A 27,620-nucleotide genomic window follows, 5' to 3' on the forward strand; every position below is an offset into this window, starting at 1 on the left:
TTCCTGCTTGTGTCCTGCTCTTCTCCTTTCTTGGAAAAATTTAAAAGAAAGGCCTTTGGAGATGCAGAAGTGAAAAGTTTTAATTTAGTTCTGCTTAGTGCCATATAAGGTATCAGAAAGAAGCAAGAAGGAAATTATGAGAAATTCTGAGTAATCTGCATATTTGGTACTTCACTATGGAGTCTGAGCTATTATGAAAAGATGAAAGAAATTAAAATGTGATTGTAAAAACAATTCAATATATAAGAAAAGAGGACAGCTCAATGAAGCAAAGTTATTACTAAAGTAATCACAACTTACGTTATGGCATTACAGTTTACAAACCTCTCTCACATCATCTAACTCTTCCTACAAACCTAGACATTACTTATTCAGCATTTGATTCAGGACATTTTGTCAAGGGCCAGGCACTTCTTCCTAGGTGCTGGAAACTATGAGAAATTCACAGTCAATCACAATTCTAAAATGGTAAGTGCCATGAGGAGAGGTGAACAGGGGGTTATGGGAACATACTCAAGGTTCACTCACCCAGACCGCTGGGGATCAAAGAAGGCTTGTGAGAGGAGAAACAGGTGCTGAATCATGGATGAGTAGGAATTAGCTGGAGAAGAAGACAGAACAGGGCAGGTCCAATGGCTAGGAAGCTGAGAACACAGGGTGCACCGGCACCTCAATTAATGACACTTGTATGAATAAGAGATGGATAGAGAGCAATGGGGCAGCCACGAGAGGTGAGGCTGTACATCAGCCCAGGGTGGAACCAGAAGGACCTTGAATTCCATGCTAAACAGAGACCTGACATTCTGAAGACAATGGGGAGACACTGAAGGATTTCAAGTAACGAGGAGAGATGATCAGATATGCCACTACTCTTAGTTGCTTATCAGTGGGAATCCTCATCTTCTTCCTAAAGAATCCCAGTTTTTCTCACACATCAGGAGGCTACATTTTCAGGGGAGACTGAGCTCCACCCTAGACCCAGGAAGTAAAATTTGATCAATATAATCCAATTTTGGTAATTCTACTTCATTGCCACAAACACGGCCAATGAAATTGAGGAAAAATCTGCTTTGGAGCTTCTGGATGAGATTGTCTTACTGTTAAAAAGGACTGGCCATTATAGACATTCTCTCTTCCACTACTGCACTATGTGTGAGAATTTGTTGCCTGGAACAGCTGCAGCCATCTAGGGACCACGGGGAGACAAGCCTGAAGACAGAAGTCAACATGCTGAGGATGGCACGGTGGAAAGATGTAAAGAACCGAGGTCTTTGATGGGGTTGATGATTAAATTAAGAATTCTGTAACCACCCACTCGAGAGCTCTTTTTAAAGTAAATTTTAAAATCCCCTTACTACTGTTCTAAGTTGCAGCTTCTGTGATATTTTGCAGCCCAAAGCATCCCAATTGATAGTCTGACTTTTAATTTAGAAAGTTCACTTTGGAAGCAGTGAGCCAGTTAGATGGAAGGGAACTAAGAATGCAGGTTGATATGTTAGTAGGAGGCTGCTACAGGAAAATCAGTGAGTACTCCTGAGACAAGGTTTATGGGGTAGAGAGAAGGGAATGGGCTTTAAAAATAGGAGGAATTTGGAGTAAACAGGACTTGAGAATATTTGGTTCTATGTTCCGGATGATTGTGTGGTTTCTGGAAGGTGGTGCCAGTCAATGAGAGAGGGGACAGGGAAGGAGGAGGAATGCATGTGGGGCTTGGGGGTGACCATACCTATTTTGCATATGAGATAACCAAGTCTCACTCACTAGTCTGTATAGACTGTGAGAGTACGGATCTTTTCTATCTTCTTTACTATTGATTCCCAAGTGCCATACAGCAGATGAGTAATAAGAATGCTTAATAATCAATGTGTGAGGCTGAGAAAACTTACATCACTTGCCTAAGATGGCACGTGAAGTTCAAAGTTGTGAAGCCAGAACACACACTCTAATTCTTCCCAGCGCACTGTCTACCACTTGCCGAGATCATCAGCAAAAGATTGCCTCTCAGATTCTGAAGCAGAGGAAGGAACTCATTGGTAGATATGGAATCATGGTGGGCTCACTGCCTCAGGTCACATTAAGAGAGCATCTCATTTTTTACATTAATGTGTCAATATATTTTATAGAAGAGTTCCTAAAGAAAGGTGTTCAAGAAGGATGCATTAAGGACCTCTGAGAACCATGAATTATGTCTTATTACTGACATGTTCAGAATGAAATAGATTCCTGTCATTCTAACCTGGAGCTTATAATTGGAGGATCAGGCAAAAGTTTAAGGTTGAAAGTCTCTCTGCTACCTGGGGCCAACAGAGACTAACCTAAACCTCTCTTGGACTCCTTTGAGTCATGTTCTTGTATTACCTTTGACAGAGTCAGGGAACAAGAATTTTGCCACTTTATGTGGTAAATTATCTACGTGTATTATTGCACTAATGTACTAGAAAATATTACTCAGCATCTTCTCTCAGTCTTTACTCCTGTAAATAAATAATCCTAATTGCTCTAGCCTCCTTAATTTATGTCGTTCTTCCATCTGTCGTTTTTTCTATCTTTGTGTCTTTTTTCTCAGCATCCTTTATTTTCTCCACAGTCTTAAGCTGAAGGACCCAAAGCTTGTGGAGAAAGCAATTACTTCTATGTTTCTGTTTTTTCTCTTGTGAGATATACAAGAATTTAAATGTTTCCCAAAATTAAACTAAGAGCTACAGAGGAGGTAAAGAAGTAGAAAACATTGACCTTGATCTCAAAGAATTGATCACTGAGTCCAGAAGGCAGGATGCACGGAAATTCCTAGTAACCCAAGAACGTTTGTGTGTGATTCAAGTGCGAGACTGGGGGCTACAGAAGCGTTTTAGAAATTCAGAAAGGCAATACAGCACCAGGGTCTGTTAAAGATGGATCTGCGGTCACCAATGAATATGGAGTGAGACTTAAAGAGCATTTAGGATTTGGAGGGGAAAATAGGAAGGCGTATGGAAGGGGGTAGAAATGGGAGAAGGCAGGAGTATAAAGGTATCTGGAACAGAGAGTTTATGTGGAAAATACATCTGTTACTTTTTTAACTTTTCCCCCCCAAAGCCTTATACTTATGTTGACAGTTATCTGTCCATCATGGACATTACCTAGATGGATGAAGGATATCCTATCTCCTCTCCAAAGATGATCCTTTCATAAATTTATCTATTTGGCTTCTATAATTTATGAAAATCATGTTGAATTTTAATTCTATCTGTGCTCTTAATTAGTATTTTGATATTGAGTATACATGAAACATTAAAACAATTGGGGCTCAGTCATCAGACTACAGAAATTTGAATGGCCAAGGACATGGTAAGGGCTCAATAAATATTTATTAGTTCAATGGATGACAGGAAAGAAAAAGAGAAAGAAGAAAAGAAGAATGGAGTGTGGAAGTATTTCTCATTAATTTTTCAAAAGTTAGGTGAGCAGTTATTTAAATCATACTTGAATCCTATCTTTAGGTTTAACTTACTGTAACTTACCATATCTTCAAGAATTCAGAGTACACAACTAGTATATTTTTATTTTCTTTTTCAGACTAACTATGGTTCTTCATCTTTTTTCTAAAGTCCCTGAAATTTTCAACGGGTAACAAGAGTTATAAACAGTTCCATTATTTCTTCCAGGAAGAGCCCAAACTTGAAATATCAAAAGATAGCTCAATAATAATAGGGGAAAACAGCAATAATTTGGTTCCATCTCACAGTACTCTAAACGAAATAAAAAAGAATTCCAGGAAACATTAGTTGCAGTCTAAATGAACCACCAAGTTTATATAAACCTTCCTGATCTACAGAGATAGAGAGGGGAGTGGAACAAAGAATGTGAGAAGAAATAAGTAGTTATTTACAATAACAAACTCCTTTCCCCCGGGGTAAATTATTCTGGAGCAGGAATGAACTGAAATCCTTTGCATAAGCAAGAGCTGAGTAAGATAAACATTTCAGACACTGACATAGATTTGGAAGACCATCTCAGCATTCCAGACGCCCCTGTGTTGTTGCATATTGTGGGAAAGCGGCCACCAGCCTTGAAACCAAAGTGGCCTGTTCTCAGGGTGACATCTATACTTAAGAGCCAGAGAGACTTGGGCAAGTCATTTAGTCCCTCTGAGTCCGTTTCTTCATCTGAAGAAGAGGAATAATTGCACTTACCTCTTAGGATGGTTGTACAGATCAAACAGACAGTGTCTGCAAAAAGCCTAACCGTGTGTCTGACAACTAGGAATTCAGTAAATTAGAACTCGCATTAATGCTGAAGCAACCACAAGGGGGCTCAAATTCCCCACGGCACTGTGGCAAGAGGGGAAGCCCTCCTTACCTTTGTGGAGACATCAAATCAACTTGCTAATTCCAAATAGAACCATTCTTATGCAGTATCTATATGGAAGGAGTAAAGCTAGAGCCGATTCTGTTTTGTTGATCCAGTGCAGCAGAAGCAAAACGAGCTGGGAGGAGGCAGCGCACGTTTTGTTCTACTTCGGTCTAGGCTTCAGCTCCTCACGTCCCCTTTAAGCACCCCCGGTCTTCACTCGAATTCACCCACAATCCGTCAGTCTTTTCCTCACCTCTATCACCAGCAAACTTACTTAGCTTTTCTGAAACTTTAGGAAGATTCTTATTGAAAAAGTTAAGGGTCAGGAAAAAGAACCCTTAACCCTTTGTTTGTTTTATTCAAACGAAATCGTTCTATAGGACTTAAAGGGCAAACTCCCTTCCCCTAGACCTTGATCATGATTAAAAACGTATATGTAGAGGGTCTCGCGTCTGTCTAGATGACCCACGGCACTGAAAATGGAAATGTTGTTTTAAGATATTTCACAATATGGTTAAAATATACACAAACCATTGGAGAGAATTTAGTTTCTTGTCTTAGAATAAAGAAGAGCTCCTTCTATTTTTAGTTATGAAAGATTATTAGCAACCTTAACATCTAAAATATACTTTAATCTATAATATCTAAAGAATGAGCTTTTTAAAAAGTTTAAATCCATATAGTATGCTATTGGTAAAGTCTATTTTGCAGGCTAAAAGAAAAAAGCTGGAGTGGGGTGGATCTAGAGAGACTTTTTTTTTAAACCTGTGAAATGTTTTGTAGCCATAGAAATGGTTCTGGAAACCGTAATTTTAAAACTATTCAAAAGCTGGACTTCCTGTTTGCATAATACAAGTACAGAATAATTTGCAAATAGATTCTTTAACAGTGTTTTTGATTATGGAGATAATGGTGTTGAGGGAACAACCCCAGGTCATAGAGGTCTAAGATCATCAATAACCCTTTCTCATGGCCAGTCTAGGGCAAATTTGCGAAGTACTATAAGTTTGTCTTCTTTAGGACTGTTCTCCTTTCTAGTCCTGTAACTGCCAGGCCTATTCCTATTACATAATTTCATCCCTGCCCAGGACTTGTCTTAAAAATATCAACCTGATGAATCACTGATCAGGGTAACTTAGTTTATGTCCAACCTCTTAAAGTAGTCTCTGCATTAGGAAAAAATGATTAGCAAGAAGTACCCAACCTCAAAGAATAAATCTCTAATGGTAAAATTTCAGATACCATGGATTTGGGTAGGGAATTATTTGGGTCAGAGAACTTTCTGCAGCATAGGGCTAGAACTAGAAGGATATTAGTAGTAATAATTGCCTTCTACTCTATTTCATAAATTTTGGTCGGGAGATCATTTGTGCTACAATTACCAGACACCTGTTTAAAAAAAAAAAAAACAAAACAATTTCTAGGCACAATCCCAGAGTCATTAAATCAGAATCTCTTGGAGTGAGGAACTTATACTTCAGAAAGAGAAGACAGATGGGCAAATAAATAAAAGGAGTATTATTATCCCAATATTGGAAATCATCAGATTATACCTTGTGGACAAAGCTAAGGGTTTCCATATTTTAAATGACCTACCAGTATCTACTGTGGCATGTTAGAATAGAAATTTTATTTTAAATTGGTAACAGTATGTAAAGAACCCCAATTTCATCTATTGCTCTTACCAGGTACTCCAGCTTGGATCCAGAAGTTAATGTCTGTCCCTTCTCCAGCTCTAAAGACCTGTGTGACATTGATGGGCTGCAGCAGGCACATGACCTCCTCCACGATGGCCCTGGCCTTGTCACTGCCAGTGAACTGCAGCCCAGAGGGTAAGAAGGTCCCCAGGTCAGACTCCATCACGAGGCTGTAGTTGGAAATATTTGCCTTAACAAAAGAGAGAAATGTTTGGTTCATACGTGTTGCTTCTCTGCTTTCTCTTTGGAAGTTATCAAAAAAACAATAATCAAATACTTTATCTCCTCACCAGTTGTTGCCAAAGCACATGTTGCTCTGCTCAACTTAGGATCCAGTCTGCATATTACCTAATAGTTCTGAGATGCAAAATTACTCATCTTGGAATCTGCCAAATTTGAGTCGACTTGGAAGGTTTTTTTTAAATTCAATGAAAATAAATATAAAACTCCATATTAAAATTACTCAATTATTGCTACTAGCGATAATATTCTTTCAACCAATTTTCTTAAGAGTCTATCTTGTACCAGATACAATTCCTTTTATATGGTGGGGACCTCCGGATAGTATTAGCCATGCTTAGACAAAAAAAGGTGTAACCTGGGGGCCTATTTCTCTGCATCTCTTCCCCCTAGATGGATATTCTATCTTATTTTGATTGTGAATTCTGTGAAGGCTTAAAGGCATCAAACTGACAGGTTTGTCTTGGGTTTCTGATTCCACTGTTGTTCCATCTGTTGAATCCCCAGGGAGGGAGGTAATAGAACAACACATGAAATGCTGTTCTCTCTGGGGTACAGCTGTAGCATCTAAACCCCAGCAACTCTGCCAGGCCACTAGTGTGTAAACTTTTTCCAGATAAAGTCTGGTAAGAAAGCACACAGTGATTCCATGTAGCCAATATTGTCACAGCAAGAGCTTAGAATATAAGAGCCTCTCACCAGATTGCACAGCTAAATTGCCACACTGCCCTAAGACTTGCAAGTTTAAGGTCCTTCAAACTGGCCTGGCCATCTATTTCCCAGGACCCATTCACTTCTTCCAGACTGACCATATACTACCTCGGTTGAGTTATTCCCAAGCTGTCATCCTCATTATTCACCTAGTAAAAATCAATAATAATATTTTTACAGTGCTTTCAGAGAGCTTTCATATTTACAATCTCCTTTGATCTTCTTCCATAACCCATAAAGTAGACGGAGCAGTTTTATGGTTGATGCTGTTTTATAGAAAAGGAACTGAGGATCAGAGAGGTCAAGTGATTTGCTCAAAGTCACACAGTTGGCAAATGAGAGAGCTGGGTCTGAAATCCTGTGCTTTCCAAAACTCCACCCTGTCACCACTAGCATGGGAGGGAGTAAGTAGTAGGCCATGCTTGTCCTGAATTAGAATGATTTTTCACTTAAAACATAACAATTTCAGGGTTGCATAAATTTTTTTTTTTCTGTAAAACAGATATGTTTTTACAATGACTTCCTAACTATTGCCATGGAAGGGTACTGTTGTTACAAGGGCAAGAACAGTGCCCTTTGGTTCTAAAGGAGGATGTTGCCAACATTTATAGGACTGAACTTCATGGCCCTGGGATATCATTTTGTTGTTGTTGATGATGATGAGAAAGTTAACAAAGCAGAAGTCTGTTCATGTTTCCACTTTCACTTCTAAGGAATTTCTGTCTTCATGGTGATTTTCAGAGAAAGAACCAAGGCATTTATGATAAAAAGTACCACCTCCGCTTTCAGCTGTGGCTACTGCATGACGGTAGCACCATTAGAGTTAATAACATGCAAAATATTTGCATTAATGTCTTACATTCAGGGCTCGTTCAACTAGCACACTGGTGCTATGTGAGCAAGTTGACATGAATTTGGCAGTCCTAACCCTGTCCCCTTATGTGCCCTGCTGCCCCCCTTGCCCCAAATCCTCTCCCTGCCCTGTAAAAATGAGAAAAGAAATAACATAATATATCTGCAAATAAAAACAGTTGGGTAATGTATGTGAGGATTCCCATATTTCTGGCAGATCCCATCCTTCCAACAAGAAAATTAGGCAATTTGCTCCTAACTATATACAATTTAGTTAAAAGTAGAGCTAGTCAGTAGTTTGGCCATCAGCCTGGTGAGATGGACACAGCCTTGGACCCACTCGACTCCATTCCTGACTCAGCAACTGACATGCTAGGCTGCTGAGGGGAGTGACCGGCCTCTCGCTCTGTCCCCAGGTCATGTCGCCTTGGCCTCTGGCTTCTCCATCTGTAGGCTGCGACAAATGCTCTTTTCCAGGCTTGAACAATGAGCCTGGGCATATGGAGCTTTGAGGGTCTTCAAAGACAAGACATTTGTAGACCAAAAGTGAAAGTGGTGTTCGAGTTGAACTTGTCAGGGCTCCTAACAAAATATGCATTAAAGCCTTCTTGACCCTCTTCAACTGCAAATGAACAGATGTCCCAGGTACACGGCACCCCACAGTTTGTGAATGGTACCGTGCAATGCCAGGATGTTAATGGCAATGTTGAGAATAATGTAAATAAAGGAGATTTCAAAGGTGCCAGACGCTGTCTATGTGGCAGCCTTTTTAGCAGAGTGATAACAAGTATGCGCTCTGGGATTATTCAGAGTGGGTTTGACCATCAGATTAACCAATCATGGGCTCTGTGACTCTGGGCAGTCTGTGTAACCCCTCAGTTTCTTCTGCCATGAAATGGGGATAATACTGGTACCCAGTTCATGGAGTCGTAAGAAAGAGTGCAATGTAGACCCCAGCGTATAACGAGCACTTGATCAATAGTTGCTGTTACTGGTCTTACCACTAAACATCAGTACCTCTCAGGTTTTCAAGGATGGTCTCCATATAAACCATTCTGTTAGCTGCTTACAATGATAATATGTAGCATTTCTGCAGTGCTTCCTACATGCCAGACACTGTATGAAAGGCTTTACAGCTTATCCCATGTAATGTTCCCAATCATTCTGTAAGTGCCACATTTCTCATTTCACAGATGAAGCAACTGAGGTTTAGTCAGGTTAACTAACTTTCCCAAGGTTACCTAGCTAGCAAGTGGAGCAGCCAGAATTCAAACCCGGAGGTCTGCCTCCCCAAGCCTGTGCTCTCAATTCCTCCACTGCCCTGTTTGCTGATGCTTGTTTCCAGCTGTCAGGCCACAAGTCCTCACTTCTAATTCAAAAATACAAAGACTGTAGTGAAACAAATGTATAGAGTTTAAAATATTTTTGCATGATCACAATGCAAGGTCTGATTGGACAGAATTTATTGTCCCTGCTAACAAAGTAATTCGATTAAGCAAAGAGAAGAATGAAACAAAAACAAAAACAAGAACAAAACCCTTGGTCCACCATTTCCTTCCAACTAGGAATAAAAAGTAAAACAATAAAACATCTTTTCAACCCAAATTAGACAGGATATGCAGATCTCAGTAAACCAGAATTCTGGCATAGGTAGACACAAGTTTGATCTCTATTCATGTAGAATTTTATTAGCTGTTGCTAACATGATGGCAGCAGTCTATTGTTGTCTATTTATATATAAACATCTCCATATGTTTTCAATAAAGAACTAAGGAAACAAACCACCCACCGTCCATGACGCCGCTTTTCCTCCTCATTTATGGAGTCATTGTCTAATCGTTAGCACATGGCCAAAGAGCTTGGAAAACAAAATGTCTCTGCACAAAGAAACAGGAACGAATAAGTCGGGTCACTGGGATGTTAGGACTGCTGCTTCTCAGGAATGTGTGGTCACAAATGTGTTCCTCACTATGCCATCAGTCACTGGGGGCATACTCAGTGTAGATTTGAAAAGCTGATTATAGCTAGTGAAAGCAGAGCAGAGCCATGCTGGTTTCATTCAACCCACTTTAGCACACAAAACAAAATATCCATCCTCCTGGTTATAGGATGTAGGGAGAAACCTACTTCTAGAGATTGAACGCTTTATTGCTGAGATAACCTGCACCGATTGAGGCAAACATATAGATGAAGAGGCTGAGAAGCTCAGTGACAAGCTCAGATATTATCTGTAAACCCTTCACTCTGCTCTCTTCATAAAGAGAAACATCTCTTTATTAGGAGCCATGGAAACTGTCCTTCATTGCCATGTAACGGACATAATGTGATGCAGAGAAATGCTCCTGGCTAACCTCTAGGTTGGGATTGCTGGATTAGTTAATATCTGCTCAGGGCTGAGGATTCATAACTTTGTCCTGTGCTAGAATCACATCCTATCACTTCTCTTCTTTTTTTCTTTTTTTTAAGCGTCAGCTTACTCTGCCAAAGAACAATTTGGTAACCATTAGCAATCTTTGGGAGCAACGCAAGATTAGAAAGTAGAACAATGTTTAAAATACGTATTGCATGTTTTCAAATGCTTACTTCCTAATATAAACACAGGGATGATATTTGTGCTCTTTGCTTTTATAAAATTCCAGATAATTCTTCTTCGGAAATACAGACCCAAGTTCAACATTTCCTTTCCTCCCAAATTCAGCTTCTTTTTTGCTTCAAAGCTTTTATTTTCTCATAACCTAGGTAACCTGTCTTTGGTTTTGAACTAAAATTGCAATCCCAAAAATCAACTGACGAGAAAAAGAGACTCCTAATTATTCGAATTAATCACGTAGCCTCCTCAGTTCAATCTTCAAAGAAGTAAACGGTTCCCGCCCACTCCGCCCCCGACACAGGGCAATCAGTCTCGGTACCATTTTCCCGCTCCGGTAAATGTTAATATTTTACAGACGATGGTGGTGATGCTATTTGGCCAGGTGGTAGGCTCCAAAACGAGTTCTCAAAAGGAAACCATCCTATGAGACCATGTGCTGAGTTGCTATAATCATCTTCTCCGGTGCTGCCAGTGACCCTGGAATTCCCATTTCAAGGGGTGTAACTGGAGCCGGGCTGCTTCACGGAGCTTTAGCTCAAATCCCTGTCATGATGGGATATAGGTAAAGAGGTTTCTCCCTGCTGTGCAAAACCAAGAATAGGTTTTACTTTCTGGTCAGGTCTACCCCGAGGTTCAGACTTTTATTTCCGGCAGCCTCCAGCATTCAGTTTTGAACAGCCCTGGGGACCCAGGGGAGAGCCAGGAAAGGGAAAATGACAAGGTGGAGTGCCATAAGTTATTTTCGTTTGACAGCTAAACTGGCTGTGGCTCGGGGGAATAGGCAGTCTTGGATAAGTTACATTAGTACGAAAATCACAGACACCTATTGTGGTTTAGTCACCATGCTGCCTGGAGATGGGACAGAATAAATGGCTTCCGGAGATCCCTTTCCAGCCCTATCATTCTCTGCGTGTGCACAGAAGGTTTCTCTTGTGAGACAAACCTGTGTTTTCAGGCAATCCAACTTTCACAGCGTTGTTCGAAGCACTCTAGATCTCAGTGAATTCTCCTCTTGAGCTACTTAAGGTCCGTGGATAGCCCTTAAACTTATGGAAAACACACGATCCCTCTATAAATGTCACTATGGCAAGAATAGTGAGTCAGAAGGCTGAAAATATGGCATAAACCTAGGCTAAAAGAAATCAGAATTTTATTTATATTATACAGGAACTATGACTGTATTTACATTTCTTTTAGGAATAAAAACAACCCAATATCCAGGGTATTTGGTAGACAGACTTAAAAAATGGTTTACATGGCAGCTTGTTGTCAATCTCAGCTTTAAATTTTATTCCTGTATGTTGAAGCAACATAATCAATAGTTGGAATCAGTGGGACTCAAAGTCTCCACAATTAAATTTTGATTCCTTTAACATAATATGTTGCCCAAGTGTTTCGTGTTACTAGTTTCATATACATTTCAATAAGCAGTTGTAGAAGAGAAATCTCCAACACAGCTGGCTTTGTGAAAGCAGCTGTCTCTGCCTTTTTCATTCTCTATCCCTCTCAACCTCCTCCATCGCATGGTGTCCCCGTCTCCTCTTGTACCCATCATGCTGCTATCAAAGTGTAAGAACTAAATTGTCTAAAAGAGGATCCCTTCCTTCGTTTGACCTTTCTTCTTTGACACTGTTGCATGCTTAATAAACATAAAGACATGTTTCTTGCTTTTGATGGTGGGGTCTTACCAGCCAGGACAGTGCTTTCTGGTTGACTTCTAATCAATCCCCTTCTCTTGACTGGGAAGACTACAGCAGCCTCTTTAAATCCCTAGCCAAGGTTATAACTGAAAGGAGTTCCTCTTCTTGTGAGTAGACAGCTTATTTCTTTTAAAAATATAGTACTTGTTTTCTTGTCCTGCAAAAATTGGCTACTTTATAATCTGGAACTGAAATATTCACTCAATCCTAGGGCATATCATATTACAACACAATTAGTCATTAATTCTCTTTTCTCTATAGCCAGTAGATAAGCACTTAGAGCATTTTTGGATTATGACAATATCCTCAAATGCTTTACTTGATCAAGTACTCTTTACTACTATTAGTAAAGATGCTAAACACAGCTTTAGAAGTCATTTTATTTCCTTAAACGTGCCTTCTTTTCTCTCAAAATCACAATAGTGGCTCTGAAACCTCATGAAAAACATGAGGAGCTTCAAGGCTCTGGTTCTACTCAAGGCTTCATGCTCTACCTCTCCCCTCGCCTTCCATTCCTAACACGCCACACCCCTATCTAAATAATATACTGCACTGTTGCACTTTATTCTATGTGTCTTTTATACCTACTTTGCTCTTGAAAGAATTCAAGGCTTCCTATAAGATACTAACACCATATTTTTAAAGTATGTAAACTCTTGAGAAGCAAGAAAATGCCATGAAGGCAGGGATCAAATCTGTGTGGATCTCTGCCATACCTGTAGCTTAAATAACAAAGCTCAGCACATAGTGGGTACTCAAGAAATATTTGAGGAGAAAGAAAGTCACAGCTGGGAAAATTTGACATGATACCCTAACTGCAACTTGAAGATATAACAGTTCTAGCTCGTGCTACCAAGGTAAGAGGGAAGAACGATGTACTATGAAGCTCTCATTATCTAGGAAAAGAAAGGATACCACCAGCTCCTTGAAAAAAGCAACAGTTTTTCCAGCATTCCATTCTAAGAGGAATTACCACATGGTTCTTTCTGTGAGGAACATTGAACAAAATAAAGAACAGAGTCTCCAATAATAGTTTTATAAAAGAGGCAGAAATATCTTTCCTAACACTATTTCCTAAATATTGATCCTCAATTAAAGCCAAAAGCAAAATATTAAGTCATATTTCAGTAAAGATGTTTCTTTAGGAAGTAAACTGTATTTATTTAACAGTTATTGAGACAGAAACCAAATAGGGGGACCATACATTCCTGTTTGCCCTGGGCAGTCCCAATTTACATCCTTTGTCTTGGCATAATCATTAATGGTGCCTCCTTTTTCTATCCCACTCTCAAATATCAATTGTCTCTCGTAGAACTTTTGTAGAAGTTAGCGAAAAATTCAAGATTGAGATCACTTAGCACTAAATTGCGAATATTTGATGGAGCTGAATTTGTCACTTGCTTACTCCTGCCAATACTTTCTTCCCTTGGCTTCTGGGGCCTTAGACTCTCAGGTCTCCTCATGCATCACTGGATATGGCTTCTCATTTGTTGGTTGGTTTTCTCACTCTCCTGATCTTTAGATGTTGGGGTGGTCAAAAACAGTCAAAAGGTTTTTCATTTCTCTATCCTCACTCTGTTGGTGCTCTCATCCAGCTTTATGGTTTTAAATAAACCTATATTGTGATGAGTTCCAATTCACATTCTATGCCTCTCTCCTCAAGTTCAAACTCATAACCAACAGCTACTCAGCATCTCTTTTTAAAGGTCTAATCGTGTATTAGTTTCCTATTGCTGCTGTAACAAATTACCACAAATTTGGTGGCTTAAGACAACATAAACTTATTCTCTTACAGTTCTGGATGTCATAAGTCTGAAATGAGTCTTATAGGGCTAAAATCAAGGTGTTGACAGGGCTGGTTCCTTCTGGAGGCTCTAAGGGGGAATCCATTTCCAGCTTTAGAAGCTTCCTCCATTCTTTGGCTCATGGCTCCTCATCTCATTGCCTTTTCTCCTCCCGCTTCTGTCATCACGTTGCCTTCTTCTGCCTTTGCTGTTCTTGCCTCCCTCTTATAAGGAGGGTCCAACCCAGCAAACAGCAAATCCATTCTTCTAGTTGCTGAGTCTAAAAATTTTGACTCCTCTCAAATTCTTGGCTCCTCTCTTGCTTTTACACCCCAAGTGCAATCTATCAGCAAATCCTGTTGGCTTTATTTCAAAAATAGACCTATTGTTCAACAACAACTCACCAGCTCCACTATTCTCACCCAGTTCAAGCCACTATCACCCCTCACCTAGAGTATTGCAATAGCTTCCCAACCATTTCAACCCTTGCCACTCTTCAGTGTATTCCCTACACAGAAGCCAGAGTAACACTGTTAAAAAAAACTCTAAGTCAAATGATGCTACTCCTCTCCTGGGACTCTGCATGTGGCTTCCAGCTCACACAAGCTAACAGGCAAAGCCCTTATATTTGCCTAGAAGGCCCTAGATGTAGATTGAGCCTGACCTTCCATAACTTCTCTGACCTCATCTCCTACTACTCTCCACTTCACTTTCATTGTTTCGGCCACCTTCAGTTCCTCAATAATGCTTGGGTTCTAAAGCTTATGAACTTGTTACTTCCTCTGATACCCCGTTCCTCTGGATATTTCTCACTTCCTTCTGGGCTCTGCTGAATGTCCTCTTCTTAGGGAAGTCTTCCTGCCCACCTTATATAAAAGAAGACCTCCCTAACACTCCTGATAACACTCCCTAACCCCCTGATTATGCTTTCTTTTTCTCCTTTGTATCAACAACGAATGTTTATCTTTGTTGTCTGTCTCTTTTTAGAATAGTGTTTGGTCCCTGATGGCAGAGACTTCTCTGCTGTGTTTACTACTTGTGATCGATTATTTAATGGCTATAAATCCTTCCCTTCCCTGTATATATTCCCTTTTCCAATGTAAATTTGCCACTCCTTTCATCAAGAGGTGCAATCTCTTTCCCCACCCTCTGAATGTAGGCCGGCCCTGTGCCTTTATTTGACCAATAGACTCTGGCAGAAGCGACCACTTGCAACTTCAGAGCGTGAGCCAAAAGAAGCCTTACAGCTGCCACCTTGACCTTTTGCTGCCCTAAGACTGACATGTAAAGAAGCCTGGGCTAGTTGAGGTACCACATGGGGAGAGCAGCCCAGATGACAGTCTGCCCCAGCTTCCATAAGTTGGGCCATCTTTGACCATCCAGCCCAGCCAAGCTGTCACATGACCTCAGTGACCAGATAAAATGCAGGATACTCAGTTAAATTTGAAGTTTAGATAAACAATAAATACGTTTTTAGTATAAGTACGGCCTATGTGATATTTGGAAGCATCTAGGCTCCCTAATGACAGGGAACTCCCTGAAACAACACCAAGAATATGTAACAGGGCTCAATAAGTATTTGTTGAATGAGTGAATATTCTATATTATTGATTCAAAGAAGATTCATATGTTTATATATAATTTGGATATGTGGGAAAGTTGGAATTTTATAATTTAAAAAATTAAAGAGTCTGGTTGTAATCTTGCCCATGTGTTAAATCATCCTTCCTCTGCTGACATGGGTTTAGGAGAATATCTATGAGCAGAGCCAAAAACATTCTCAAGAAGCACCTTAGGATCTGATGAAATGCCCAAGTACTTGCTCAGTTGAATTTCTAGAATTCTTCACCAGAAGAATGGAAGAAATGATCTTGGCCAGGAAGAATCTGGGGGTAAGAGTTACTAGTTATTTGGTGTTATGATTAAAGTGGCCTCAAGTTGTCTATAGAATATTGAACCTCAAAGAAGGCTGAACAAAACCATTCCAATCAAACAAAATCAACTGACTTATTGAATGGAATGGTGGTGCATCCAATCCCCTTAGGGGCTACAATGGCCATGGGGGAAGGAGAGGAGAGCTGGAGACTGAATTAGGAATAGGGAGAGAACAGCCCAGAGATAGTGACTCCCAATGAGTCTCATGAGGATGGGATGGAGGACACCTGTGGAGAATGCTAACCCTGGAGAGCAAAAATAGCAATCCCAGTGTTGAAAGCACAGAAGCTGAGCTTCCACTGGACAGGAGGCAAAGGTGTCGAGAGAAGGAAAGTAGTATTGTCGATATAGATGGAACATTTATATGGAGAAAAATCCATGACCATGGCTATCTTTAGACCTCTCCCCTAAACTCTAGTCTTTTTTTTTTTTTTTAACCAAGCTGTGTACCTGACCTCTCGACGTGGATGTCTGATATCTCAAACTTGGCATGTCCAAAACTGAGCTCCTGACCCCCTCTTCACACCCCTCTACCCAGCTCCTCCCATTCAACTTGCTCAGGCCTCAAACTGTGGAGTCACACTTGACTCTTTTCTTCCTCTCACACTCTATATACAATCCATCATCAGATCCTCTTGGCTCTTTCCTTAACATATATCCGGAGGATGACAACTTTTCATCCACTGCTACCATCCTGGCACAAGTTACCATAATCTCTCACCTGGATTATTCAACCTTGTTCAGTTCTAGTCCTCCTTCAGTCTATTCTCAAACCAGCTTCCAGAGCAATCCTTTTAGACTATTAATTCAGATCAGGTTAGTTCTCTGCTCAAAAGCCTCCAAGAGTTCTAATCTCACTCAGAGAAAATGGCCCATGAGACCTGACATGATCTGGGCTCCTCTGTGCTGCTACTATCCCTTCCCTGCACCACTTCAGGTATGCTGGCTTCCTCGCTGTTCCCAGAATGCCCCCCCACACTCCATCAGCACCTTCCCTAGAATGTTCTCTTCCAGATACCCACAGAGCTACTTCTTTATCTTCTTCAGACCTTTACTCAGCCTTACTCCAGTGAAGTCTTTTTTGCCCCCCGCCAACAAAAATTCAAACACTCCCTCCACATATACCCTATCTCTGTCCCCTGTCTTGTTTTTCTCTTCAGCTGTTCTCATATCATTTTACTTATTTATCCACATCATCAGCCTTGATGCACAAGAATGGAAGTAAGAGGAGGGCAGAGTTTAAAACAGTGCCTGGAACTTAGAAGGCTCTCAACAAACATTTGCTGAGTGAATGAATAAATACATGTATGTATGTGTTTAAACACATACGTGTGTATGTATGCATGTGTAAACCCTGCAAGCACATCTCTAGATGCTGTTTTGGGTGACGGTGGTGGTGAAGATAACAATGATGAGGTGGTTACTGGTGGTAAGGCAACATCAGTTTTTCAGAATATGTTTTTTTAAAAAATCTTCTCAAGAAAGCATAAGTTTCAACAACTAAAGTTGAAAGCTGAATCTTTAGTGTATATTTTATAAAGCTCTTCAGATATACAAGTTTTTACAACATCTGTTACATGTGCTAAAAATAAATCCTTCCTAGAAGGCTGTATAAAGTGACAGCAATCAAAAATGCCCTTCAGTTACCTAAATACAAGTGAAACTTCTAAAATTCCTTCAATAATGAAATACTAAGATACTCTTATTCTCAAAGCTGTGTGGCAAAAGGAATCTCCTTTTCAGGTGAAAACAGGGCTGGAAGACATCCTTATGTAGCATCCCTATGTCATGGTCATTTCACTATCAAAGGTGAGAAACCCTAATATGCAAGATTTGCCAAAATAAAATGGCCACCATTAACAGGAGGAGGAAGGATGAGCAATTAACAACTGAACTGCCAAGGGCTCATGTACATAGATTTTTAAAAATATTAAATAATTTTGAAAAGAAACCTTAAGGTTTGTTACGCTAGAGTTAGTACAACGTGAGGCTAATAATACGTGGTGTCGTCACTAAGACTCAATTCCAGAAACTAATACATGCATCCTGGGACTACTTAGAGCTTTAACAATTGCTTTGCATACTTTGTAAGTTTTAAAGTATTCAGACAAAATGAAGGAAAAATAATAAACAAATGAGGCAATTTAGCTTTGAGAAGAGTTAAGATAATTTAATAGGTGTAGTTTAGATAAAAAGAGGCTAAGAAATTAAAGCAATTACAGAAAAAAATCCAAATAGGTACGTATACTGAGATAGGGGAGGTGTAGAAAAACAATTTCCCTCATCTGAGAATAGTAATAAGCAACAGCAGTAATCACCTAAAGGTAGAAGAGGAAAATCGCTACGGTAGAAAATAGCATCAAACACGTTGGAAATAATGATCATTCTGAAAAGCCACCTGAGGACCACTTAGGGGAGACCAAACACTAGAAACGCTTGAGGCAAGTTGAACATAAACAGTTAGTCAGGCACACAGACCTCACCCCAGATTTCTCTTTGGTTATCTGCAATCTTCATCAAGGATATCATTAGTGTTTGAAGGAGATACAAGCGATTAGGGTAATAATCCTTACGGGGTCATCTGTCTCAGAGTGGAGTGGATGCTACAATTCCCACTTCAATGGTGATTGCCACTGGGAAGTTAGAGGAGGTGATGCACAGATGCTAATATCACTTGATACCCTTCTCGGCCATTAGGTGAAAAATATTAGGCAAGTTACTTAATACCCTGGGCCTCAGTTTATTCATTTGTAAGATGGGGATAATAATAGTTATTTTGCCAGTTTATTCAAAGCAGGAGTTCTTAACCGGGCACCCCTTGGCGGTTCATAAATTTGGAGGCGGTCGGTGAACTTGAATGGGAAAAAATTACATCTTTACTTACAATATCCTCTAACCGAAATTTAGAATTTCCTTCAATTATGTATGTAAATAACAAACCACAGTAGTATTAGCAGAACCTGTCACTTTGTCACCAATAGAAATCACAGATATTTTCATATCATATTAGACTTATTGTAGAAATCTCAAAATAAACCTTATGTTCATCACTACTTTGAAATTACAGTAATAGATAATACTGCAAGATCTTATTATTTTATGCATTTAGAAAACATACCAATATCAGGTATTTCTTTTAAAAATTTCGATAACTGCATTGTAATAGAACTCATATCCTTGTAATACTATGCATTTTATTTTATGCATTCAAAAATATTATTTGAGAAGATGTCCATAGGCTTTACCAGACTGCCAAAGTGGTGCATGGAACAAACAGTGGTCATGAACCTCTGTTGGGTAAGTGGTAGCTTCACCATTAAGGTGATGATGATGGTGAAGATGATGATGGTGATCATTCCTCCTGTTATTATTATTATTAAACTCACTAGAATTCGTTTACCCTGGACATCTAGATTGGAGTCTTGGTTCTGTAACTTAACAGCTGAATGAATTTGGCAGGCCATTTGATCTCCCTGAGCTTCATATCCTCTTCAACAAAGACCAATTTAACAGGGCTTTTCAGAGAATCACATGAATTTATTACATGTATTCAAAGGTATATTGTATACCAAACTATTCCGTTCTCTTGAGACTTTTTACTGTTACTGTCACCAACAAAAGTGCCTAATAAGTAAAACAGCCATATAAATGATCATCCAAACTGGTGAGAGCTTTGAGAGTGAAAGATCAATAATTATGGCAGGACAATGCGTGGAAAGTGGACTATCTAAGGTAAATCAGAAACCAAGAAGCTACTTAAATACTACCTTTCTGACTTTTTTTGTATCTCCTATTTCTGCCACTGTAAAATTCAACAGATAAACACCAAATTTCCTTGATTATAAGAATCACATTTTTCTCCTATTTTAGCATTTTGGTAATTGGAATGCACCTTGTTATTGATACATTCCAGAAGACACTTGCCAAATTCCAGGCAAAGGAACAAATCGTGCCATATATTAGTTGTCATTGTTTGTCTGTGTACAAACGTCTTCGTACACAAACGGTCTCTGGGATTTCATTTTACACTTTGGTTAAGTTATTTGCATTAGTATCGATATAGATCACTAAATTTTAAATTTGAGCCCCTAATTTTGATTAAAATTCTTTATAAGTTTTTATGTACACAGAAGATTGATTTTCACGTGTGAGGCAAAGCAATGAAAGGCAGTAGAAATCGCCAGATGCTCAGACTAGACCCTAGAGTGTTCAGGGTTAGTGAAGACGGGTGTCACCAAACATGCGTCATGGAGGCCTCTACTCGGGTACTGAACAATTTGTCGAAAGCTTCCTTAGAATTTCAAAAGAAGCTGTATGACTTTTAGAAATATTAAAAATTTTTTAATGGAAAAAAAACCCCCAAAACTTAGCCCAACTGGAAATACAGAGGAAAGCCTATATTCAATATGCCTCATAATCATACTGTCAACCCTGAAGGTGTATCCTTAGGCCCTCGTCAAAATAAGGAGCACAGGTTACACAAAGTGGTCTCTCACCCCGACACGAGGCCTCACTGCTCAGCACCAAAAGGTATCCAGCGCCATCTTTAGACTCGGAGAGACTTTGATTCTGACTACAAAAGTGTGAGATATTGTACGTTATTGTCACTTTTTAAAAACTGTACATTTAATGTAGTTTTATTTTTCCTGAAAAGCTTTATTATTCCTAACTGCACTCCTTAAAACTGATAATCCTTAAATCAAAGAAATGGAGAATTGAATCTCTTCCAACCAATCCCACGAAGTCCCTCCTTAGTTTCCTCTCCCCTCTCTCAGGCTCCACCATTATTTTATAGCTTAAATCTGAGAATACAGTATTTGACATTCTGTTGTTCTAGCTGAAGAGGTGTGAATGGCTGAGTTTTTGGTTTCTTTGGAAACGTAAAAGGACATTTCTTCCACCACTATTCGTACATCAACTGCTCGAGCCATGTTTAAGAAGAGAGAGGAATAGTCCAGACTCTCACAGCTGCTGGTGGCCGTACCCCTAGACATTCCTTGGGTTTCGCTGTCAGTAATAATTTACTCACATAAGTCTCACTGCCCTACTTCAATGGTAAACATCTGCTAAAAGAAGGCACTTTTTACTTAGAGTAGTCATGAGAAAAGTGAATTTCATTCCACTTGAAAATTTTAAGTGAAAGTCCACAATTGCTGGCTTTTATGAAGACCACATTAAACTATTACTTCACATGTGTCACTTCCATATAATGAAATAATTAGCTGGGAAATTATATTTGCATTCTCAATATTTTTGTACAATAGGGATGTCATTAATTAGGCATTAACACAGTTTTAGAGAACTGAAGGTAGAAGCTTTGTATACAAGTGATTATTTTTTCCATCTTCATTTGCTCCATTCTTATCTTGGTGATTCAGAAAAAAGATGTTTAAATAGAGCCTTTCAATGGAAGCCATCACTACTGTGTTCCATGTCAAGGTAATTGCCTTAAAGATGCGAAGATAAAAATCACATGGGCGGTCAGTATTTCTGCCAAGCTCTTGTGGAAGCCAATAGACTTAGTGTCTTAGGTTCCAATTATTTGTTACACTCTTGAATATGTCCTTCATTTTCCTTTTCCTTTCCATTTCTGTTGCATTAGACTTTGGCAGGCTGAACTACCCGAGAGAGGCAGCTTTTGATCACAGCCACCTTTCACTGAAGAAGAGCAAACACCAATCCATTCTGGCAGGTACAATTTTCCACATATTCAGAAAACAGTTTGCCAAGAGTTATAACAAACTGAGTTCCCAATATGAAGAAAAGAACATATTAAAGGTATATATTTTTTTAATCTCCCCACCAAGGAAAGAATAGAGTCCACTTTCTTAAATACAAATACAAACAAGCAAAAAAAAAAACAAAAAACAGAACAACTGTTAAATCATTTGTTCTTTGAGTTTAGTTTGCAAATAATGTTTAAATTTCTCTTTTGCAATTCACAGTTCATCCCCCATCCCGCAATTCACCTTTCCTTCCTTAGTGTTTTACACAGAAACTACTAAGGCAGGTAAGGTTAAGGTACACTAACTTTTGGAGACCTGATGGCTACCTTCTTTTATAACTGCTCCTCTGGCATTCTAAGTTGTATCCTTAAATTAAGACATTGCTAAGTGGACATGGCGTGCAATATGCTTGTTGTTTAATAATGTTAAAAAATATTGACACAATGAAATTTCTGTCCTTCGAAATCTTTAAAAATAACATAAGTAGGGATCCATCCTGGTGTATCCTCTGTACTTAGTGTATCAGGAACAGCTATCCTGGAAGAAGGAAGCTGTACTAGATTTATGGAGGTTCTCGATATATTTTCCTAGGTGTCTAAGCTCGACACATGTAGAATAGATGTAAACAGATAAATACGTATACTATATCCGTCTCTCAAGGATCAGAGTTTTCGTCTCAATTTTCCTTTCTTTTATGAATAGAGGCAGTGGGAGATGTCCTAAGGTGGTACCCAGGAGAGCCTCTGATCTGAAGACTATCTTCTAAATAGTGGAATGATTTTAATATTTATTAGTGGGAAGAGTTTCACATCACTGAAAGTTCCCTTTGGATGTGTTTTGATTTTATTGGGTTGGCAAAAAAGTCCGTTCGTTTTTTTTCCGTACGATGGCTTTAGTAGAGCTTAGTTGTCTTTAACTTCATTCAAAACGATTTTGTTAGACTGTATTGCGACAGCTGTCATATCAGCGTGCATTTTAAGAAAAACTTATCAAAACTGGTGAATTTTTGTGTAGCCATTTAAAAATTTTTTTTAAATTAATTAATTAATTAATTTATTTATTTTGGCTGTGTTGGGTCTTCGTTTCTGTGCGAGGGCCCTCCCCAGCTGCAGCGAGCGGGGGCCACTCTTCATCGCGGTGCGCGTGCCTCTCACCGTCGCAGCCTCTCCCGTTGAGGAGCACGGGCTCCAGACGCGCAGGCTCAGCAGTTGTGGCTCACGGGCCTAGTCGCTCCACGGCATGTGGGATCCTCCCAGACCAGGGCCCGAACCCGCGTCCCCTGCATTGACAGGCAGACTCCCAACCACTGCGCCACCAGGGAAGCCCTGTGTAGCCATTTTAATATTGAAGATGGAAGAAAAAAAGCAATGTTTTGGACACATTACGCTTTATTATTTCAAGAAAGGTAAAAACGCAACTGAAACGCAAAAAAATGATTTGCACAGTGTATGGAGAAGGTGCTGTGACTGATCGAACGTGTCAAAAGTGGTTTGTGAAGTTTCGTGCTGGAGATTTCTCGTTGGACGATGCTCCACAGTCAGGCAGACCAGTTGGAGTTGATAGCAATCAAATCGAGACATGAATTGAGAACAATCAACATTATGCCACGCGGGAGATAGTTGACATACTCAAAATATCCAAATCAAGCACTGAAAATCATTTGCACCAGCTTGGTTATGTGACTCGCTCTGATGTTTGGGTTCCACGTAAGTTAAGCGAAAAAAACTTTCTTGACCATATTTCCACATGCGATTCTCTACTTAAACGTAACAAAAACATTCTGTTTTTAAAACAAATTGTGATGGGAGATGAAAAGTGGATACTGTTCAATAAAGTGGAATGAAAGAGATTGTGGGGCAAGTGAAATGAACCACCACAAACCATGCCAAAGGCCAGTCTTCATCCAAAGAAGGTGATGTTGTGTATATGGTGGGATTGGAAGGGAGTCCTCTATTATGAGCTCCTTCTGGAAAACCAAATGATTAATTCCAATAAGTACTGCTCCCAATTAGACCAACTGAAAGCAGCACTCGACGAGAAGCGTCCGGAATTAGTCAACAGAAAATACATAATCTTCCATCAGGATAATGCAAGACCACAGTTTCTTTGATGACCAGGCAAAAACTGTTACAGCTTGGCTGGTAAATTCTGATTCATCCGCTGTATTCATCAGACACTGCACCTTCGGATTTCCATTTATTTTGGTCTTTACAAAATTCCCTTAAGGGAAAAAATGTCAATTCCCTGGAAGACTGTAAAAGGCACCTGGAACAGTTCTTTGCTCAAAAAGATAAAAAGTTTTGGGAAGACGGAATTATGAAGTTGCCTGGAAAATGGCAGAAGGTAGTGGAACAAAACAGTGAATATGTTGTTCAATAAAGTTCTTGGTGAAAATGAAAAATGTGTCTTTTATTTTTACTTAAAAACCGAAGGAACATTTTGGCCAACCAAATATCTATTGTCTAGCTAAAACATTACTTAGAAAATACCCCAAATTAGAAGAAAATTACAGTGAAGATTAAAAAAAAATTAATCATTGTAGCAGTATACAAAAAGTTAACTTCAGGGACAAATAAATATATTTTTATACTTTTCAGAGAAAGTGCGAATATAAAACATTGAGAATTATTGGTGACAGCTAATGTCTGCATGATTATACAATATCCCTTGCCCTTAAACTCCAAAATGTGGTAGAATATGATTCTGTGCTATATGTGTTTTAAACTAAGCACTTGGAAGTGACTTCTCCATTCATCCATTCATGTGTTACTGTAGCCACCATGCCTGAATAAATTGGTGTGTATGTGCTTCAGACTATGACAAGCGGATAAATGTACATATCAATATAAATGTAGGTAAATCCTATGTATAAGATAAGTATACAGAGAAGTCCTTATGGCTGAAGTCTAGAGACAGAAAAGCTAGATTCAAGTTCAGGCTCTGTACCTCATATCTGTGCTGTGCAACTTTGGGTACATCTTTTTTTTAACCTCTCGAACCTCTTTTTTTTTTTTTTTCTTCCACATATGAAATAAGTTAAGCAGTCCATGGGCTGGCAACTACCAGGGTCATGACTATTATCAATGTCTATGAAAAAGTATTCATATTTATAAATGATCATATAGATCCAAGAGATTACAATGACACCTTGTAAATAGTAAGAACATAGTACATATTTGTTTGAGAAATGGGAGCTTTCAAAATTCTTGATTGTTTCTTTTCTCTCTACAAGTCTATCCAAAAAAATCTCTAGTATTGGATTTCCAGATCTATTAAAAGGAACAAAGTATTTTCCCTTACATGAAAAAAAAATGGACAATTTTCACAAAGCACTCTTCCCTCTGTTTTCTATCACATTCTCTTCCCTTTGACCTTTCCTAATTCAAATGACAAAACAGCTTCATTGCCAGCCATTTGGCTCTTCAGGGCGTGATAAAGTATTCCAGAGCTTTGGAGGGGAAAATACTATCCAGTTATGCCAATGTCGGGGGAAGGATGCGTGCTATACACTCTCCCGGGCCTTAGTTAATACCTGGAGAGTTTCCGGAAACACATTTACAAGTATTTAACACAGCATCACCTCTGCTTTCACGGGGATGAGTTTTATTAAATGAAACCATAGAAATTTATAAAAGCAAATTACACTCCTGTTTTAACTAGTAATAAAAATTCTGTCTAATCTCAAAATAACTCATGTTATGAAACCAGTTAAAACCTTTGTTGAAAGGCCTTGTTAAGCTTTTAAAATTCGAATTGTTTATATATGTTTTGCTGTGTGGGGTACAAAAGCTCTTGAGAAACTGATTCTGAGAACTCTCCTTTAAGAGAACTCTGAAACCAAAGCAGTTTAGACAAACTGCTGGTTGTTCGGGGTAACCTCAGCTTCTAGAATGAAGAACTGTAAATGCAGGACAACCATTTGATAAGAGGATGCAAGAGTGAGATCTTCTGAAAGAAAATAAGGAATCAGAGTTCTAATCTTTTGGTTAGGAAAAAATTATGCCTTTATGTTTTTAACACAAATAGATGAGTCAGAAGGAATTATAGATGTGCCCTAATTGATAAGGAAGTTAGAAAGCCAGAGCAAGACCTTCTCTATCAGGGGACAAGTGGTATCTTTAAGACAACACAGGACTTGGGTTAATACTTATAGGAATGACCTATTAGGATGAGTTCCAGAGAGAAAGACAAAGGCCTGTGGGCAATACTCAGGTTGCACTCTCAGCTGTGTCCCACAATTCTGCTTCTCAGTTCCCTGTTTGATCTTCAGCCCTAAAAGCAACATAGTTTTAGTACTACCTATTGTGACTTCTGGACACTTCTCTCACAGTACGAAGTAAACTCACCATCCAGTATCTGCTTTCTAGCATTGACCTTGCTGGCAGCCCTGCTAGTTTGATTCTGCCCATTCATTCCTCAAGCCATCACCGACAGACCATTCGTCAATGATTATGTATTATTCTCGCACAAGTACACAAAAACCAGAGCAGCCAGGGTAGGGGGCAAACTTCCAAAAGGGCTACTGATTACCAAAAGACATGAGTTTCTTGGGGTCTCCTGGGAAGAGCCTCTCTCCCAGACAATAATTCAGATTTAAAAAAAGAAACATTGTAGGCAAAGCTACAGATAAAACTAGGATGTGGTTAAACAGTGAATGGCAATTGTTAAGGATTAGTAGAAAGTTGTCCAGATATATTAGAGTGTTCATTTCTTTAAAAGATGCTTCTACATGTGTACACTTTTAAAAAAAATGCCATTTAAAATATACTTTCAAATGTTATCACATTTAGTTATCTTAATATAAGGTTCTGCTATTGCTTTAGGAAATATTGAGGAAGTATGTTAACCCCTTCCTCCAATCAACTTACTATGCCTGTTGTGTGGCTCATTGGGCTAGAACTAAGGCAACAGACTGACCTGGTTATGGTGTGTTCTGTTGGCCAAGTATCTAAGGGACAAAAACTGCAACCTCTTGAGTGCTGAGCATACAAATAACAGTCATATTAAAATCTAAATGTTAGAGATAAGACACTTTAAATGTTAGAATACCATCATGTGCTACAAAGCTCTTCCACCAAAAGGTGTGATCATGAGATTGGAAAAGGCTTCAGAAGGAAGTTCTCTAAAAACTTCTTCCCAGTAACAGGAATCATCATATTATGGCCAGCATGCCAAATCCGACCACCTCTTCCTTCTCCACCTCTTCCTCCTCCTCCCCTCCCCCCCCTCCTCTTCTCCTTCTCTTCCTTCTTCTCCTTCTCCTCCTCCTCCTTGTATTTTATTGGGAAACAGCTCTGCTCATTTATTTAGTATTATCTATGACTACTTTGGCACTACAATGACAACTGAGTAGAGAGATCATATGGCCTGAAAGCCTAAAATATTTACTACTTGGACCGTAAAGAAAGCTGGCCAACCCCTGCTTTTAGAAGACAAAGGGAAGACGACATTCCCAGGCAAATTAAAATAGTGCTGCTGGTTTGAAAGTGGTTTGCTGACTTTGTAACGTACTATGGGCCAAGTGCATGGGGATGAGACAGTTTAGTCCCAAAGGCTCTTGTTATCCATAGGTCACTTGTGATCCTAAGCATGACACCTCAGTTCAGATTTGTGTATCCTGGTGTGCCAATCTGATTTCCTTAGGAAGTTATGCACTAAATACGCTACGGGTCCTTCCGGGTCAGATCACAACCTGGTTAGCAATAGGGAGGCACTGAGGCAGAAACTGCTTGTGCCTAGTAGGCAACCTCTAGTAAGCTGGCAAAATGGGCTGGATACAAACTGAAGTCCTTCATGGTTTCACAAATGGAGAACAAATGAGATAAGATGCCAGCCACAAGAACTCACAGTAAACCTGAGTGTTTTAGCACAATGTTCTCAGAACCAACTTTGAAATGCAGTTGGCTTATTTGGGTTAGTGATGGTAGCAGAGAAGTCAGGATATGGCTCTTTACATGTATGGGCTAAAACTAATACCCAAGCCAACTTCATTGTGACCTGAAACCATAAGGCCTTATATGATAAATATTGTCCCACAACTGTAGTAGGCAAGG

The 27,620-nt window shown here is 39.3% G+C and overlaps 1 protein-coding gene across 9 annotated transcripts in view; it reads right to left on the bottom strand.

Annotated features, from left to right (window-relative positions):
• CPQ (carboxypeptidase Q) overlaps positions 1-27,620 on the bottom strand; it is a 500,068-nt gene that overhangs the window by 72,811 nt on the left and 399,637 nt on the right. For 4 of the 9 annotated variants that reach the window (XM_082364351.1, XM_082364348.1, XM_082364350.1 and 1 more), the window contains one exon: positions 6,018-6,219. The exons of 3 other annotated variants lie outside the window; for them this stretch is intronic. In XM_082364351.1, the coding sequence (XP_082220477.1) occupies positions 6,018-6,219 (202 nt within the window). Of the gene's footprint in view, positions 1-6,017; positions 6,220-27,620 lie in introns of those variants that run through there. 2 more of the 9 variants (XM_082364355.1, XM_082364353.1) reach the window with 1 other exon arrangement.

Source organism: Balaenoptera borealis (genome assembly GCF_965194805.1).
Source record: "Balaenoptera borealis genome assembly, chromosome: 17".
Lineage (NCBI taxonomy): Eukaryota > Metazoa > Chordata > Mammalia > Artiodactyla > Balaenopteridae > Balaenoptera > Balaenoptera borealis.